Source organism: Panthera leo, chromosome A2 (assembly GCF_018350215.1).
Source record: "Panthera leo isolate Ple1 chromosome A2, P.leo_Ple1_pat1.1, whole genome shotgun sequence".
NCBI classification, from domain to species: Eukaryota; Metazoa; Chordata; class Mammalia; order Carnivora; family Felidae; genus Panthera; species Panthera leo.
Genome location: NC_056680.1, coordinates 130,466,375 through 130,486,430, shown reverse-complemented (window position 1 = coordinate 130,486,430; position 20,056 = coordinate 130,466,375). Strand labels below are relative to the sequence as shown.

Here is a 20,056-nt window from a genome sequence, read left to right as displayed (position 1 = left end):
TATCTCATTAATATCTTGAGCCCCCTTGTGAGGCAAGAAAATGACACTCTCATCTAACAGCTGGAAAAGCTGAAGAACTAGTGGATGAAACTGCTCTCAATTGCAAAGGAAAATAATAGTTCTAATACCATACCCTGAGATGTAGATATGAAAGAATATTGCATACACACATACTCCCTCTCTTATTTTTAAGGAATCAATACCTGCATCTTAAAGTCTGAAGATAGTTAAACCCTTGGATCTTGGCCCTAAACCTTTTGGCAGAGTAAAGTATTGCCTCATGGCCTGGCAGTGCAGTTGCCCTTTTAATTTACTTTTAAATAGCTTTTCCCTAATCCATAACTAAGATCTGGCCAATCATGAATCTTCAGTAAACTTTTTTAAAAGATCTTATTCTAAAGATATTTTAACTGTAAAATTTCAGGAAATAATAACTCTTTGCAAGGTACATTGAGACACTAATCGGGAAGTAAAACAGAACAAATTTGCTTTGATCTGTAGTTTCACAAAAATGAATTTGACATTTCACTTAAAATTTGCAAACCATCATATAGTTTTGCACTCTTCTCAATTTATTTGTTTTGCAAAAAAGTGGAATGTTTCACTTGAATGGAAATGCCCTTAAGTTACTTCCAGTATTGCTGTAGGATTGATTTTTCTAGGTTAAGGGAATGCAAAAGTTAGGTGTTTTATATTCCCTCTTTTTTTAATCTTTTTAAACAAATCATTATCTTTTTTTCTTAAATGGGTTTAGGACATCCCCAAACAAATCAGGAAAATGTAACATCATTTCACTATTACCAACATAGGGCTTTGTGTAATGACTGTGACACCATGACAGTGAAGTATTCATTTTTAAGCTTTAAACAGAGAAAGCTTTACCTCAGTGTGTCCAATAGAAATACAATATGTAAATTAACCCATATTATCTGTATGCTGATTGGCTTGAGTTCCCCCGAATGTCACAATCTCACCACCCAGCAATGAGGTATTTTACTGCTGTCTGGAGATCAAATTATTACTGTAGAGAAGGTCTTTATTTTTCTGTTTCATTAACAGATTATTATAAAGCAATAAGCAAGCGGGAGGAGAAGCAGACGTTTCACACTGGGAATTGATGAAAGCATATCTGTTCGTTTTTTGGAGGTGGGGAGTTGTTTAAAATCTTATAACACCCCACAAACAAAACTCTTCGGAAATGGTAAAATAAGGAAATTCATGATTCCAGAGACATCCCTAAGCACTCAGTTGTCAGGCTATGTGGTGCCTTGTGATATCATCGGACCTTTTGGATGGGTGTAAGTTTTATGAATTCGTTATATTCTTAGTATTTTTCTTCTGTAAAAACAAAGGGGGAGGGAAAGGAAACTCACACACACAACTGCTTTGACATTACCAATGTATTGGTCAGCAGTACTTGCAAGAAAGAAAAAGAAAGGCTGTTGCTCGGTGGGGTGGAATGCAAGGAATAGTCACTTGAAATTTTTGTAAACCTGATTCTATCATCATATTCGTTATGGTAAAATGCATGTAAATCATTTTGCAGTTGTCCTCTGAACTTAGCTTCTCCCTACTTAACACATATTTGCGTGCATTTGAGAATAGAGCATGACTAACAAAGACAGGGCTGCCCCTAACCTGCTTTCTTCCCTCCTTCCCCATTGACAAGATTTTTCTTGACTGCGCTTTTAAAAATATACATATTTAATTTCTATTTTTTCTTTCTTTCTTTTTTTCTCCCAGCTAACCTGCAAATGCAAAGGTCAGCTGAGGAAATCATTAAAGAGGAATTCTAAAAGAAGCTTCCAAAGCGTTGGACCACCCTAAAAGAGAAAGGAAGGAAATGTTCGGGGAAGGCTAGGGTTCCGGGTAGCTGAAGAAGGGGGCGAGCGCCCCCGACACCGTGGCTTCTCCCGTCGCTGCCCTAAGGGAACAGGGTGGGCCTGAGGTCCTGAACAAGCCTTTCCAAGCCCCCACTTCAAATGTGGGGAGGGAAAAGTTCAGAAGCAGCCACAAGGGGACAAAAGCCTCATTTTGCCAGTTCAACAGGACAGGACATCCAATAAACAGGGCCAGCTCTGGAAACGGGTCGAGACTCCCGTTAGCTCCACAGAGCCCGAAGCAGCCCCTGCCGCCGCCCTCGCCTTCCTCGCCGCCCTCGCCTTCCTCGCCGCCCTCGCCGCCCTCGCCGCCCTCGCCGCCCTCGCCGCCGCCGCCGCCGCCGCCGCCGCCGCCGCGGCCCCTGCGTTACTGGGGGAGACGGTGCCGCTGCGACAGGGGAGGACGCGGCTGGAGCTCAAGGAGGCTCCAGCGCGCAGGCGCCGCCGAGCCCTGCCTGGATGCTCAGTCAAGGCACTAAGGCAAAAAAAAAAATCAGCAATTTATAGAAAGAAGAAGCTATAGTCTGTCGGGATATCCAACACCAACAGGTAGGAGGATATACTCTCGGTTAAGTTTGGGGGGAGGGGGGCGCACAGTGTTGATGAAACTGCAGGTTCACCGGCACCGAGCCCTCCCTGAGGTTTTTTGTTTTTTGTTTTTTTGACAATAAACTGCATAATGGAAGTACATTCAGACAATGCATCTTCAGTAGGGCTTATTGAGAGCTCCATTTCTGGAAAGCGTTGCAAGACTGAGGAATATCAGACTGCGAATCACCGGGAACAGTTCCCTTGCAGCACAGAAGCAATCTCTCTCCCCATCTTCGCGTATGTAATGCATGTCTCTCTCCCCCTCCCCCTCCTCCACCCCACATTATAAATCCAGGGGTGGCGGATTTCAGGTTTCGTAATGTTGCATGATGTGATCGGTATTTACCCGGGGATGAACCGGTGGGGAAATTAAAATCATCGAACGCAGTTTTGCCTGGGCTTCCATCAGCATATTCTGGGCTAGTGAGAAGTGGCAAAGGGAACATGCTTCTTGGGAATAACAGAGGAAGCCGATTTTCCTGGTGTGGCTCTCAGGCACCTAGGAGACAATGTGCATTTTGTTTGAAAATGAAGCCACTTGCGATTTGCCACAAAGATTATCAGTGTAAATAGGAAAGGCTTAATTGCCCAAGAAATACAGGTTCATGTTAAATTCATTTGAATCCAGGCAGCCAAGGTTTACAAATGGAAGTGCATTATTCCTCTGGGTGTGTTTCCCTGGCCAATATTTACATTAACCATTTTTAATAGTCATGTGGGTTTAAAAGAGAAAAGATTTACCAATAATGGGGGGTAGGGTGGGGAGGAAAAGACAAAAGATTAAATCACATCAAATCCTGGATAAGTTCCTGTTAATTTCGAAATCTAGTGTTGAAATTATGCTTTAAGATGAATCAACAAATACTCTTACAATGTGCAGCATGAATAGTGGCACTTGAGTTAAAAGACATATTTTGCAAGGGCTCTTTGGATCCATATCAGCAGAAAAGCTGCCTGTAAAACACTGACAGATACTAACAGAACTCAAATAAATGTAGGTATTCTCATCTGTCTCCTATTAGCAATCTTGTAGATTCCATTGCAACATTAGTGATTAATTCCTGGACTGGCATATTTTATGATTGTGGAACATTTTATTCCTTCTGTCTTAAAGGTACCCTATCAAATTTATGTTCTCCAAAATGGGGACATTTTTAAATTCATCTAGTTCAGAAAACTAAACAAGCCAATTCTCTGAAATCTCAAGCAAAAATAGTTACTAAAGCAAATAATATTATTCAAAATTAAAACTTTATTTGCTTCCCCATAAATGAACAGCTTTGTGTTAGCACTGCCTGACATCATTACTTGTTAACTTAAGAACTGATAGCTCATTTTTTTTCCAGATATTCTGATGGCAAATCAAATGGAAGAAAAGAGGAAGCATGACTGCAGATCGCATCAATTCTCTTTGTGGATTACATTTTCAGTAAAATGTATGGATCTATCTTTTCCTTGTTCTTATATCTAGATCATGAGACTTGACTGAGGCTGTATCTTTATCCTCCATCCATCTATGGCGAACTATAGCCATGCAGCTGACAACATTTTGCAAAATCTCTCTCCTCTAACAGCCTTTCTGAAACTGACTTCCTTGGGTTTCATAATAGGAGTCAGCGTGGTGGGCAACCTTCTGATCTCCATTTTGCTAGTGAAAGATAAGACCTTGCATAGAGCACCTTACTACTTCCTGTTGGATCTTTGCTGTTCAGATATCCTCAGATCTGCAATTTGTTTCCCATTTGTATTCAACTCGGTCAAAAATGGCTCTACCTGGACTTATGGGACTCTGACTTGCAAAGTGATTGCCTTTCTGGGGGTTTTGTCCTGTTTCCACACTGCTTTCATGCTCTTCTGCATCAGCGTCACCAGATACTTAGCTATCGCCCATCACCGCTTCTATACAAAGAGGCTGACCTTTTGGACGTGTCTGGCTGTGATCTGCATGGTGTGGACTCTGTCTGTGGCCATGGCATTCCCCCCAGTTTTAGATGTGGGCACTTACTCATTCATTAGGGAGGAAGATCAATGTACCTTCCAACACCGCTCCTTCAGGGCTAATGATTCCTTAGGATTTATGCTGCTCCTTGCTCTCATCCTCCTAGCCACACAGCTTGTCTACCTCAAGCTGATATTTTTTGTCCACGACAGAAGGAAAATGAAGCCAGTCCAGTTTGTAGCAGCAGTCAGCCAGAACTGGACTTTTCATGGCCCTGGAGCCAGTGGCCAGGCAGCTGCCAATTGGCTAGCAGGATTTGGAAGGGGTCCCACACCACCCACCTTGCTGGGCATCAGGCAAAATGCAAACACCACGGGCAGAAGAAGGCTCTTGGTCTTAGATGAGTTCAAAATGGAGAAAAGAATCAGCAGAATGTTCTATATAATGACTTTTCTCTTCCTAACCTTGTGGGGCCCATACCTGGTGGCCTGTTATTGGAGAGTTTTTGCAAGAGGGCCTGTAGTACCAGGGGGATTTCTAACAGCCGCTGTCTGGATGAGTTTTGCCCAAGCAGGAATCAATCCTTTTGTCTGCATTTTCTCCAACAGGGAGCTGAGGCGCTGTTTCAGCACAACCCTTCTTTACTGCAGAAAATCCAGGTTACCAAGGGAACCTTACTGTGTTATATGAAGGAGCATCTGGAAATCTTTAGCCTTGTGAAACACTAACCTTCTCTGCTAAGCAATTGTGGCCTGTAGCCATATCTTGAGAAGAAAATCAAGAAGGGGATCAGCAATTATAAGGATTTGGGCAACATTCTGCAGTCTTTGCAATAGTTCACCTATAATCCTATTTTAAATCTCAGAGTGATCCTGCTGACTGCCGGCGAAGGTTTGTAATTAAGAAAGGACTGAACCACTGCCCTAAGTTTCTTTACGTGGTTGAAAACTAGATAATGAAAGTAGCAGGTGCTAAGTATCAGTGCTAAATGCTGTGTATATCACTACTTATGAAAAAAAAAACATCAAAAAAAAAACAATTAGCATTGGACATCTTAATAAATTAAGTTGACATGAGGTAAATGTGTTGATAAAAACTAATTTTAGAAGTTTGAAGACTTTAAAACATTTCATACTATTATTGTTTTGCAAAGACTAAAATATTTGGGGACTTAAAGTACTGTAATCCACTAAAGATGTGCCATGAATTATTGGATTATCACACTTTTAAAAATTCGCCTTGTAAGTTTTGGGGAGCATTCCAAAGCAGTATATTGGTTCCAATTAGAGTTTACTCTTTTTTTTTTTTTTTGTATTAATACATTACTATTTCTAAATGCCACTTTCCTTACCTACTAGTGAAATTGCTAGCATTGAACTGTACTATGTGGTTTTGGTTGATTTGGTATAAAGTTTTTCCAATTCATTTATATTTTACAAATGCTAGATATTGGTCTGGGAGGCAACATTAATGGTACCAACTGGTCACAACTGAACAGTTTTAATAATGCAGAATAAACACATGTTGCCTTAAAGGGTTATCTAGTATCTTTCATCTTATTTAGCATTGGAGCAAATAGTCAAGGGAAATCGAACTAGTAACTGGTCATGGTCATGCAACTGGAAGTGCATGGACGATCATTTAATACTCTTTTTCCTTTTTCCTCACATGGTTTGAAAATTAAGGTGCACATCACTGGGATAATGAGATTTTCTTCCGAGGTGTGCTACCCATTCTAGCGTGTTCTAAGAAGCGGGCAGTTGATGTATGTTTATATTTTGAGTCAGCTGTCAAGGGGAGACCACAGCCTTAGTATGACATCCTGCACAATTTGTGAAGCGTTTATTCTACTGAAGGCACAGTCTTGTTTCTACTTTCTGCACATTCAGTGTATTGGTCGTTTAAATTATTTCAGTTTTAACTTGTGAAAGCTTATAATATGATTTCTGGTATTTTAGAAATACATTAGAGTCTGTGAGTCTCATTCTTTAAGATACAGATGTGTGAATTTCAATATAAAGTTGCATTTGCCAAAATTTACCCGTGTAGCCTGTTACTTTCCTTGGGATAAATTTTACATTTTTGGCAATTAACAATTTCTTTTGACCTGGGAGGCAAGCACAAACTAGGAAGGCTAGCTTTATTATGGTTTTGCTTTTTGATTTTTGTAGCTTTATATTTTTGAACTGGAAATGCATGAGTAATAGGGAGCATAAAGCTGATAAACTGACAAATAGTATTATCTACAAAAGCATTATTTGATAGTTTATCGTGATTACCCTCTATTTATTCTTGTAAGGCAGTAATATTTAGAAATATATACCTGCTTAGTTGATTGGTTCATAATTTGAATACAAAAATATCACATTTTAATTTGGATCATAGGAGAAATTTTGGGTTCTAAATATATAACATCTAAGAAGAATAGCTTACGATAACATTATGACAAAACCAGAAAACTTACTGTTTTTGTTTTCCATTGTTTTCATTTGTTTTTGTTTTTGTTTTTGCCTTTTGGTACTTGAAAAATAAGATTAGGAATCTAATGGAACAGAATTCTTTATTGCTACAGTACTTCTGTAAAGAGAATATCAATATAAATATAAATAAGGAAAAATAAATCACTGGAATGTCTCATTGATATATGCAACTATTCAGTTTTGCTCATATAAGGATAGCTCAAGCCATGATTTAGCAAGCACTGTGTTTGACCTCATTTTACTTTATACCAAAGTTGATCAGATCTGAGACAAAGTTTAATGTACAACAGTGAGTTGAATCTAGCAATAAAGGCCCCTCGTTGGTACTAAAATCATTATCCAAAATACAGTAAAGGAATGTTATCAAAAGATATTCTGATAACATTATGTTTCCAACTCAAAATAATTTATAGTAGAAGCATAATTACAATGATTGTATTTATAGAGAACTTTGCTTACGGGGTCAGATATCACCAGCAATCAGTAAAACATTCAGCAATTGTCCTGCAGCCAGAGATCAGGTTTTATTACTACTGGCCTCCATAACATAGACAAGAAAACTGAGGCATATATTAAAGGTGGGGGATTGAAGACTCAAGAGCAAGAGCCAAGTGAGATTGCCTGACTCCACCTAGATATTTGGAATAACAGATTCCAACCCCTTTGGTAAGTGATCAGTGAATAATACAGAACCATAGTGACTTTCATTTGAGCCTACTTTTGACTAACTTGGCATTTCAAGTCAAGGGGCAAGCAGTAGGTGAGATACATCCCCAGTTAATCAAGGCCATTCGTAAGTCAATGAGTAATGCCAGCAGTCATATAAAAAGTCTGCTTCAGTAGTATCTTAATGACCAAATCACATTATCTATTTTGGCACCCATTCCAATATTCAATACTTAAAAATAGTTGGTAACTAACCCAACTTGAAAATATTACTAATCTTCAACCCCTAAAAATATTCCCACTGGGGAGTTCAACTTCCCTGTGAGAAAGGCTCATTATCAATAATAATGTGTCCCTCTTGGACTAATTACGTCTGAGCTGACAGTCTTTAAATTGTTTTCCTTAATAGTGGTGATATGTTTGCATGAATGTGTCTATACTACCTCATCTGGTTCCTTTGGTGCACAGTGGATTTATTTGTGAGAAGCCTGGTTGGAACCAGGCATTCAGTCTGTGACTGTGGAATCCTATGCAGATATTAACTGAGACAGAAGGAGGTGAGTAACTTGCCCAGTTTTCCACAGAGGCCCCATTTAAATAACATAAAATTAACCAAAGTAATTAGAAAAAAATTATTTGTAGGACAGTCTATTGACTGAATCACCTTCAAGTGTTAGCTGGATGGATTTCAACACCAGCATTTTTCAGAGGTTAGCTGATTTGCCATTGCTCACACACAGATATGGCTACATATCCATTTACCTCTACTTCCATGAATGCTACCTGAATTGCTTATTAATTTATTTATTCATTCAACAAATATGTATTGGACACTGGGCGTGGTGCTGGGAGCACAGTGAAAAACAAGACAGAACAGTCTCTCATGAAGATTTCTTAGTCTAGTGGGAACAATTAAACATGTAGTACCAACAAGTTACAAGGGTTACGATAGTAATCATTTCTAAGATGGACTTGGTATTAATGGCCATTAACAGACTGTTCTCCATTTTTCCTTCAGTGCCTTACCTCCTATCTTTTCCCAGTATTCCTTGGGATCTTTTATATATCATATTCCCTCTATTCAGAGGGAACCTCCTGTTCTGCTCACACTTCATTTAGATGAATCACCATGTTACTTTGGGAACCTGAGTTCCCACGTTTTTGATGCTAAATACACAAAATAACGGCAAAACCTGAGTGTTAAAGTTACTCCTATGTCCTGACTGTCCACTTCCACAAGTGAGATATTTCAGTTCCTTCAAGAAACATGGAGGTGTCTTTTCTTACATGTTCATACCTTCCCACAAGGTAGCTATGAGAATGCCTGGGTAAAGTGTCATCAAAGAAGGCGCTAAGAAGCCAATTCCTGGGGCTCTCCCATGGTGCTCAAGCAACGATGGGAATAACCTGTGAAACAGGGTATATATTCTTTATTGTTAAAGCATGCCACTGCGAAGTTTCTAATGCTCCTTATTGTAGATACCATAAAACTCCCTAACCCCATAATCTGAAAAGTTTGTTTGGCCTCCAAAAGTTATTTCTATTGCAAATACAATTAAACATAATTACAATTATAGAGACCTATTTCTTTTCAGCTAAGCCATGTAATAGTGAGTTGTGTTGTTATGAGGATTACTGTAGGACAGTTTGTAAATAGAACCAAAACTTCTTCTGTGTATTCACCATTAGATAAATTTACTTTGTTCCAGTTTTTTTTTCACTCTACAGTGTTATTTAAAGAAAAATACACACGCACACACAGTTTATATGAATTCCATATTTAAAAAGAAAGGAAAGAAAAGAAGATGATAAATGGTAATGTTTCAAATACTGGTTAAACACATTAATTAAGGTAGATGGTTGCCACAATTGTGGGTTATTTGCAATTCCAAAATCTTGTGAGTTTGTTTTTCTATGTAAAAATACATCATTTTCATGTTTGTTAATATTATCTTCTAAATGTTTTGAATGGAAATTGCAGGGTCTACCAGGATAATTGTTTATTGCTGACTTTTTTATTGTTGTTCTCAAATCTGGGCATGCTAGTGTTCTGTAACTTCCCCCAATTCCCTCAGAAACTCTTTTTTAAACCATATTAAAATGATAGAATTGCTTAATTTTGAGGCACAGGTTCATAATTAGCCTAAATAGTGGTTAAAATGAAGATATTATTTGTAGATGACTGGATTATTTTTGCCATAAGTCAAACAGTCAAATAAGTTAAAGGTTTATTGAGAACTCGGGCAACAGAGGGAGGATGGTTTTTTGTTTTTATTTATTTATGTATTTTGGCTAAATGTTTGCCTTATACTGCAATGTAACAGGTTCTAAAAAATGTATTAAGACCAAGAGGCTTTAACTTTATAAAAGGCCTTATTACATAAATAAGGCCTAGTTTTTAAAATGGAGAAGGAGCTTTTATATCATCTCCTTTCTCCAAAGGGATGATGTCCATTAGCTGCTCAAACCTTTTGGGTGAAAAGGCTTTTAAGCCAGTTTTCCTCCCACCAGATCATGAAGTTAATACAAGGGCTGGAGTCCTATAAATCCCCGGAAGAAAGCAAAGAGAATATGTTTTCCTCTCAGCAATTGTAGAAAAAGGCCTCAAAAAAAAGCTACAGGTGGTTTGGGGCTTGGAATTACTCACACTTGACATTCACAACCAGCCCATAATTCCTTCTGATGCCACTGGACAACATTACCCTCTGAAAGACATAAGTTTTTCAAGGTTAACTTGGAAGTGGAAAGCAGTTCTTTTTTTTTTTTTCCTCTGTTTGCTTGGAAAATAATAGATTCTTGACACAAAAATTAAAATTTATGCTGTAATGCACGTCTTGGTTTATGGGGTTTTGAATAGACAATAAAATAACATATACAGGTCTTCAGGATTATGGGATGAGGAAGTATTATAATACTTTGAAAAATCTATTATAATATTAAAAAACTTTAAAGCTGAATTCACAGTCAAGCTTCAACTAGCTAAAATTAATTAGTTGTTTCTTCTCATGGCTTTAAGAAAGTAAAAATCTGACTAGATGAAAGAAGAGCTTGTCTGTTTCTCCTCCATCAGAAAAAAAAAAATGTTGAATTGGGAGAATGCATTTTCTCCGGGGGAAAAAATAATTTGGGTCATTTTTGGTAAGCATTTTCCTTAAACATATTTCAACAGTCATTTACTGTGTACCTACTGCATGTACAATCCTGGGCAAGTTACTTAACTTTTCTATGCCTTATCAAGAAAAAGGAGATGATAGTTCAAACGTAGTGGAGTTATTGAGAGGATCCAGGCAGTCCACCCTTGTGAAGCCCTTAGGAGAGAGTCTGGCATCTTAAATTTTACTTCTTGCTGGCTCTCGCATAGTTCACCATCTAGCAGCAGAGACACAAACAAATTATGAGACAATGTGATAAGTGCTGTGAGGGAGGCATGTGAGGTAAGCGTTAAAGAAACACAGACAAACAATTATCTCTGTGAAGATGGTAGAAGGAAGGTGAGACAGAAAAGGTGGCAAGTGAACTCAGTCTTGAATGATCATTTTAATTTCATCTGCTCGATAAAGTTGGAAGAGCCATTTCAGACAAGGGAAATAATAAAATGAGCAAAAGGCAAAGAGAATCCTAAAGCTCGTAATGTGTTCAACATAGGAATTCACTAATCAGAGAAATTTAATGTTGCGGCTGGAGCTTAGGTCCCTGGAAGGGGAAGGGCAATGTGGTGTAGAGGTTAAAAAAAGCACAAGACTTGAAAGTTTAAGTCGTTATTCTGTGCTTTACCAGCTTTCTGATTTCGAACAAATTAAACTCGGAGAATCTCAACTCGCTTATCCGTCATGGCAGGGGTAGGGATGCTAAGTGATAGCAACCATTATTTTTAAAGAGTTGCTTGAAGATTAAATGAGATAATATAATAAAACAGATAAAATAATAATAATTTATTAACTACTATGTTCCAAAGACGGTTCTAAACACTTTGCATATACTAACTCATTTGGTTATCACAATGAGTAGGTGCTATTATTATCCATAATTTACAGATGAAGAAACTGAAGCCCAGAGAAGTAACTTACACAGATTAGTAATTGGCAAACATGGATGTAAAGCACTTAGCACAGTACCCAGTTCAGAATGAACATTCAATAAATGTTAGCTATTGTTGCTGCTGCTGCTGCTACTGTAGATTTTCACGCAATAACTAGGAAATTAGAGACTGACTAATGGGAGCCGAAATGACCACAGAAACAGAGCTGCAGCCTCAGACCTTGGCTTCACCTTGCTCTTCTCCTCACTTTCCCACCGAGAATCTAAAGGAAGCAAAGAACAGTAGTTGATTGCTTTCACAGAGGATCATATTACTGTGGAAACAGGAGAATCCATCTAATCTTTCAAATGACTTTTTAGAAGGACATTGCTCAAATTACATCACTCAGATTTTCAACGTGGGCTGCTCCCACTGCATGGAGAGTATCTTTTAGATCTGGCTCATATTCTTCAGTCCTAACTCAGTTTTGTTCCAGTCTATGTAAGTGGATGATTACCACAGTCTGGGTAAAATCCTTTCGTGGAGTCTCCCTTTGTCAAGTTTCCCTTTAAAGATTACCTTTCAAGATCACCATTCCCAACCATTTTGCAATGACTGACATTTACTTCCCTGCTCTGAAATCTTTCCAGAGACTTCCATAGCCTCTGCATTCATAACTATACATAGTAAAGGGATAATTAATGGAGAATAATCCAATGGCAGTACTACCCCATGAATCCTGATTGCTTGGTATTCATCCATCCACAGGGTCCCCACAATTTTCTGACTTTTGACTCATAGTTGTTTACACACCTGGCCATCCTTCACTGCATTTTTTAAAGCTATTATTTTGCCCATTTGAGCCCCTCTACATTCATCCCAACTGAGCTTCAAATCTTTTCATTCGACCTCTTACTGTACCAGTAATTGTACTGTAATTGTACCAGTGATCTCATCTACAAAAGTGACAGCTGCTGCCATCTCTCCACTGAGTTTGGTGCTGTTTGTGGTCTCAGTAAACGTAGCTTTTATTTCATTATCCTGTGCAACATGAAAAAGGGTGCTAGCCTGGGTGTCAGGAGCTGAGCTGTTGACCAGCTACAGGCCGTTGTCAATTCACTTGACCTCTTAGCTCCCTCAACTGTATAATGAAGGGGTTGATCTCTCAAATTCCTCCAGCTTGGAAAAATCTATGGTTTGTCCATCTGGGTCACTGGTATCCTAAGGACATTAATGACATGTTATTTCTAACAAACATAACTTTCTCATGGCTCACTCTGGTCCACGGAGAGTCACTTTCTATGTACAATATTTCAATTAACTAGGTTCTTACCTAAGCAGCTGTAGGCCCAACCTGATCCCAGGTTGTTGACACAACACTAGAGAATATCTATAGCATATTAAAATAGTCTTCCACTGGGCATCCGCTTTCTTCACATGCTAACTTTGTAATAGCACTTTTAATTTTAATCAGACAGTCTTGATGCTTTGCTTCCATTTCAAATGACCAAATTATGGATATTTGTGCCCTGCTTTTCCTTTTTATGTTCTATTCTGAATTATAAATAATTCATGGATTTCTTTTAGTGGGCACCAAATTTATTTCAAGCTCCTGTTGCAAATATATGAAACATAAAATTTAGGAAGATATTTTAGTACCTCCACAGTTTGCAATTACAGAATGATCCATCTTTGAATAGATATTTAATAAGCACCTACTGTGTACAAGGAGCTGTACAGGGTACTCAATACATATTTTAATTGAGTCTGGCTTTGGTTGAGGTTTTAGTCTTAAAAGACTTGGAAAATATACACAAATCTAGTTTTCTTTTTTGCCATTGTTTTTGCTATGCCTTACATACATAAAGACATTGTTTTGTAAATTCCTCCCAGTACAAAAGTGTTTTCCTATTATTTTTAATCACACCCTTGGCTTAGATTTAAATGGCTAAATTAATGGTGCATTTTTTATTTACAATTTCTTATTTGCAGCAACAAAACTATATAGTTACCATAAAACACCCTTTTAAAATGTATTTTGAGTCTGGTGGCTTGTTGACTTTTAAGAGAATGAACTGGAAAGAATAATATTTTTATCAAGGTAGTAACTTTTTAGCTACTAATAAGGAATTTGGTAGATACCGTGGGGAAAATATTCATGTATCCTAGAATTCATCATTCAAGGAAACAAATGTTCCCATGTTTATGTGGCCCTGATACACCGACAGTGCATTGGGAATTCTGTACAATTATTGCATCAATGCTTTTAGATATGATGCCACTCAGTTCCCTGATGCAGAAAGAAGCCATGTTCTTCTCAGCGGTGCTATTATTTGTTATGCCTGGAAGGTCTGGAGCATTTTCTGCAGTGCCAGAGCTTTAGTGCTTTGCATTTCCATCACGGGCATGAGAAAATGTCATTTTCAGGAAGAAAAAAATGAGAGAGAAAGACACGTTCTAGTGTATTGAGTTTTGCTGAAGAATAGTTGCTCTCTGTTGTAATTTTCAGACAAACTTAAATTGTATGTACATGATAAAACATCCTCATAAATATTCAACTAAGAACTATTCTATTCTATTCTAGATGTTTCTGTATAGTAGAAGACTGTTAAAGACATTTCTTCATTAGTAGTAGCAACGAGATATAGCAGGACACATGTATGCAGCGACCAAAGCGAAGCCATGTAAGAAATAAGAGGGAATGGCAAGGTTGTTCCAGTGATGGGAACAAGCGACACCAGAAAAAAAAATTCATTATAGGAAAGTTTGAGAAGTTTGAAAGTAATAGGAAGAAAGAATGGGGCTAATAGTTTAAGTGGTTTAGAAATTGACCCTATTATTGAAGAACCTTCACTGTCTCTCTATTGTGTACGTAAGATCAAATTCAAAGCTCTTTATTAAGACCTTTTATGACACAGCGGTGTTCTCATCTATCCATATTCTTCTCTCATCCTTTTCCATTTTCCATTCCTTGTCAACATCACATATACACACACAGACATCTCCCCCAATATACAGGCACATGCTTATACCACAGGCTATCCAACTCAATTCATGTCCTCACACGTTTCACCTTTGATCACTTTGACCCACATTAATTTCTCATTTCTCTGCATGCTTCAATTATATTTAATCTGTGGGTGGTTTTATTTGATACAGTGGTGTTCTCTGATTCCTTCAGATTCCTCTAGTAAGATTCTAAGCTCATGGGCCTTGTCTTCTATATTTTCTTTTTTTTTTAATTTTTTTTAAATGTTTATTTATTTTTGAGAGAGAGAGAGAGATAGAGGCAGAGCACAAGCAGGGGAGGGGCAGCGAGAGAAGGAGACACAGAATCCGAAGCAGGCTCCAGGCTCCAGGCTGTTAGCACAGAGCCTGAAACGGAGCTCAAACCCACGAACCATGAAATCATGACCTGAACTGAAGTCGGATACCCAACCGACTGAGCCACACAGGCACCCCTCTTCTACCTATTTTCTACCCTCACAAAGTCCCCTATCTTACTACTAGGCAATAAATAAAATGTTTAAAAAGTAGAAATATTATACTTTATACATACAAGAACAGAAGAGCAAAAATGTTAATTTTAGAAATTTTTAATTAGAAATCTCTTTGTCCTTGTCCAAGTTGAGATGTTAATTCAAATGTTTTTTCCAAAACAGGAAGAGAGAAAGAGAGCGAGAGAATCTATAATCAAAATCTATGTAATCTTGCCATTTCCTTTGTAAACAAATATACTACTAATCTTTTAAGGGCCAATGAACTTTAAAGTTTTTTTTAGTGGTGATGAATTTTCAACTGCTTACACTTTCTCATTTGTCTTCCTTGTGATCAGTTTCACACAAATGGAACATATAATCAGAAAGGCTATGTGATATATTTATAATAGCTCTGCAATTTTAATATAAACATGCTAAGCAATATTGAAGCTATGTTTGCAAATTTTTAAGACATTTTTATTTTGGAATAATCTTCACATTGAACAATATTCACAGGTGAGCATACTGTATTAATCAAGGATATCTCTTAATCTATGCTTCAGTTAGGACTTAAATTAGAATCTGGTAGATAACTCATCACAACTTCAAAAACATCATCATTTAGAAATTAATTAAAGTATAGTGAAATTTCTTCAAACGACACACTAATCTAATGTATTTCACATGACTAAGAACAAGATCAAGAATGAGACTTAGGCTTATTGAATATAAATGAATATTGTTTTAACATTGGTATACTTCCCCAATAATTAAAATAAATTTGTAAAATGTATTCTAGAGTAGCCTAATTTTTTCAGATGATTCAAATGCAGTGATTATAAATCTCTCTGAAATACTGTTAAGACTATGACCCTATAATTTTATATTCTATTTTTTTATGTGTTGAGAATATTAACCTTCTAACAACAACTAAATTTTTAATGTATATTAAACAATGTATACTCTTAAAATTATTTTAGAATAATTTTGTTTAATTTCAAATACATGATAGGCTGTTAACAGCAACATAAATACTATTGAATTTGGCGTGTGAGGGCACTTATTTTATCAAATTATTTTTATCATGATTATAGTTATTTTAAATCAAAATAAATGAAGACAAATATGTGTGTCAGTTGGACATAGGAGTAATAGAGCCTTTAAATCTCATTAGTTTCTCAGAGAAATTAACACTCTGGGTATTTATCAGTGATAAATAAAACTGAATGACTACATTTTTAAATTTACAATTATTTAAGAGAAATATGGACATATGTCTACAAAAGCCCATTTCTACAGCTCATACTTAAAAATAAATACTAAACTGAAACCTTTAGTTTAAAGGTTCTTTTGAGAATTAAATGATTCTAAGAGTCAGAGACAAATAATCATAACACTTTATTTTATTAACTCAGGATAATGAAAGTGTTCAGCTAACTGAACTTGGCTAGTGGTTTATTTCTTAAGGAGAGAGCATAAAGAAGAATGTTTAATTATTATAAGTCAGTTTTCAAACTAAATCATTCGTTTATTCATTTATTCAATGAATATTTATGCACCACCTACTATTTCCACCATACATATTCAGTACAATGATTTTATGATGAATAAAACACACAGTATCTGCTTCATATAGAACAGTTTTTATAAATGCATAATAGTTTTTACACATGGTTTGCTAATCTGGACAGCTGATTATCTCAACTCAAAAGGAATTTTACCCCTTTAAAGGTATCACCACAACTAATGTTTTCACCCTCACTTTTAAATCTTAATGAATAAAGAAAACAAAATCATCCCACAGATTCATACCTAAAACAGCTTATTTCCCCAATCAGGAAAGCAAACGCTCCACTCTACCAAAAAGATTGAATTCTGGGCACCTTAACATTAGTGGAAGATCAGTTATATCATAAAACTGCATTTCACAGATCACAGGCACTGCTAGGGGAATGAGACCATTAGCTTCTAAGCTTAGAGCAGTTCCCAACAGGTGGGTATATGATTTTGTGCAGTGATTCAATGAAGTCATTTTGCTGGCCAGCTCCCCAGGCTTCCCAGTAAAAGTCAAGTTTCAGCATTATAGCAAGAGTATTCATCAGGGCTGTGTGATTTGGTATATTCTATATTTAGTAGGAAGGGAATGAATTACTATTGATTTGATTTGCATTGGTTTTTAAATTGCAAGGAAATTTTCCAACAAATGGACAGCATGGATTTCTTTTTTTGGCTTAGAAATATCTACCCCCAAAGCCACCTTTTCCATTAATATAGACAGTGCTGGACAAGCCTAGGAGAGGAGTAGACCTGTGATTGGAATGAATTCACTGCAAATGATATTATACTACAATGGGCCTGGGAGACAGAGAGTGGTCCACTAGCGGCTTTGATAGTCAAGTGAGTTTTCATTTTTGAAAACTTGAATAAGCCAGCACTGTAGTGGGAGTAAGATGAGGGAGAAATTAGTCTCTTTGGAAAGCAGAACATATTTATAAACACCTGTTATTTCTCTAGGACTAGCTCTACCTCTCCACTCCACAATTCACCTGCCATCCTTTCATAAAAAGGCTAAAGGCTAATACTAACCTGACTCTGTCATGTCAATGCCAAGCACATCAGCAATAATAGGAAATGCTTTTTCGGTCAAGAGATTCAAATGACTGCTTTGAATGCCCATGACCAACACAGACATTTCTCTATTGATTTTGCTTTTTAAAAGTTGCATACTTCTATCTTACACAAGTTTGTATTGCATTCACTTTCAATTTCTATATTATTTGAAAACTACTAGTATTATTTTTGAGAAATTCAGATACAATTACACTGCATTCACTTTAAAAGAAGGCAAATAAAAATGCAATTTTCTATTCCTCTTTCCTCATCATCTTTGTACAGCTTTGAAATTGTGAGGTGTTTCCTCTTTGTAAAGGATTTGCCATAAAGTTAAGATTTTCTAGGTTATTTTGGCGTAAGGAATTTGAATAAATCCATTTGTGAGTGGATGCCCACAGAAGGGCAAACCAGGGGCCACAAAACCAAGGCTGTTTACCCCACACTGCCCTCAGGAGCCCAAAGACTCAGTCTCATGCATCTACCAAAGTAATAGAAATAAAAACACAAAACAAAGGTCGTGATTCCTGCTGATGAAATAAATGGCACCCTGGGATGAATAATACAAACAGCTATTTTAAGTCTGCAAAATAAAAAGTCGTTTCTAAAGAGTAAATACCACATCAGGGATAAGTTAATAGGGAAATGGGGTCTGAAAGGCTCTGAAGAGGACAGACCTAATCGTGTCTAAGCTTATGAGTCTGATGAATATTCCTAGGCAATAATATCACAACAGATTGAATTCTTATTATAGCACATCATATTGTTTCAGTGAAATAAAATGAATTACAAAGTCATTGGATAGAGTGTAGTTTCAGGGGGAGCAGGAAGTGTTTTGTTGGCCATCCTGAAAGTCTTTCCTGGAAGTATTTGTGTCTTCCAGTTTCTATATGTTATCAATTCACAGTAAGTCCCTAGTTTGCTTAGTAAGATAGAACAAAAAATGTCTATGGGGAAAAAAAATTAGTTAACCTATTCATAGGTAGCCAAAAATACATGTTTATTATTTATATTTTTCACTTTTAAATTGAAAATACTGGCATATTTTAGAAAGAATCAGAATATGTGTTTTAAAATATCATAAATCTATTGAATTTGGACCTCAGCTTCATCATTCTTAAAACAACCTCTGAGACAAACTCTTTCTGGTCTGACACTTAACCAGTTTCCTTCACTGTTTCAACTATGCTTTTTTTTTTTTCTACTAAGACTATCATGATGAAATTTTAATTCACATACACTGCATTATTTCCTTCAACTAGGTTAAAGAAAAATGGATCCAGGGGGCCTGGGTAGCTCCGTTGGTTAAGCATCCGGCTTGGCTCAGGTCATGATTTCGGAGTTCGTGAGTTCAAGCCCCACATCGGGCGCTGTGCTGACAGCTTAGAGCCTGGGGCATGCTTCAGATTCTGTATCTTCCTCTCTCTCTCTCTCTGCTCCTCATACTTTAGCTCTCTTTCAAAAATAAATAAACATAAAAAAATTTAAAAAAAAAGAAAAATGGGTCCATTGAATAACAATTAGCCCTATTTCCAGAACTAGTACCCAAATTGTCTAAAAGAAGTTATAGGGATTCCAAGCATGGTAAAGGATGTACATTACACATATAGAGCCCTCCATCTATAGAAAGAACCTTTAAACAATTTTTATATATACATATTCTGAAAGTTATACAAGCTATAAAATGACTAGAGAGAAAATATTGTTTATATTAGGAAGAAAGATAATGAATCTTGTTACTTTGAGACGTGTGAGGAGATAGACAGGGAGTGACTAAAATAACGTATTAGATGGACAGGACATGCAACACATCCAGATTCAGATCCCATAGGGACTTGGACGCTGGAAGCCAGTTATTATTTTATTTATGGTTACAGTAACCAAATAGTGGTAGAAACTAAGTGTACAATGAAAGCTCAGGAGAATTTATATAACTTAGAAATAATTGCAGCTTTATTTGGGACTTACAGTTTAAAATCAATCATCTGTAGCAAAAAAAAAAAAAAGTATGTTATCGATCCAACCATAGAGAGCAGAACTATTGAAAGTAACAGGTCAGCTTATAATATGGCAACTGCTGGCTAAGACCAACCTTACACAGAGTAGATGACCATCTACAGTGTATAATTTGAGGGGCTACAAGATTCTTCCCCCAAACTAATTTTTTCACTTACTTGCCCTGCAAGAGGAATAGCCTTCAGTACACTGTTAAGGTGTACATGCGTACCACTGGAGATTGAGGAGGGTGTTATTTATCACCAGTAATATCTTGGCTACTAATCCAATGGCACTTCCTGATCCTTAGGTTGCCTGATTTCTCAGCAGCATCGGCACAGTTTGCCACCCTGTCCTTCATGTTACGTTCTCTTTCTTTGGCTATCACAATAACATGA

At 37.0% G+C, this 20,056-nt stretch overlaps 1 protein-coding gene across 1 annotated transcript; it reads left to right on the top strand.

Moving 5' to 3' along the window:
* The first annotated feature begins 3,987 nt into the window (after positions 1-3,987).
* On the top strand, positions 3,988-5,606 carry GPR85 (G protein-coupled receptor 85). The gene has a single exon (XM_042922533.1). The coding sequence runs from the start codon at positions 3,988-3,990 to the stop codon at positions 5,098-5,100; it is 1,113 nt and encodes a 370-aa protein (XP_042778467.1). The 3' UTR covers positions 5,101-5,606.
* The last annotated feature ends 14,450 nt before the right edge of the window (positions 5,607-20,056 follow it).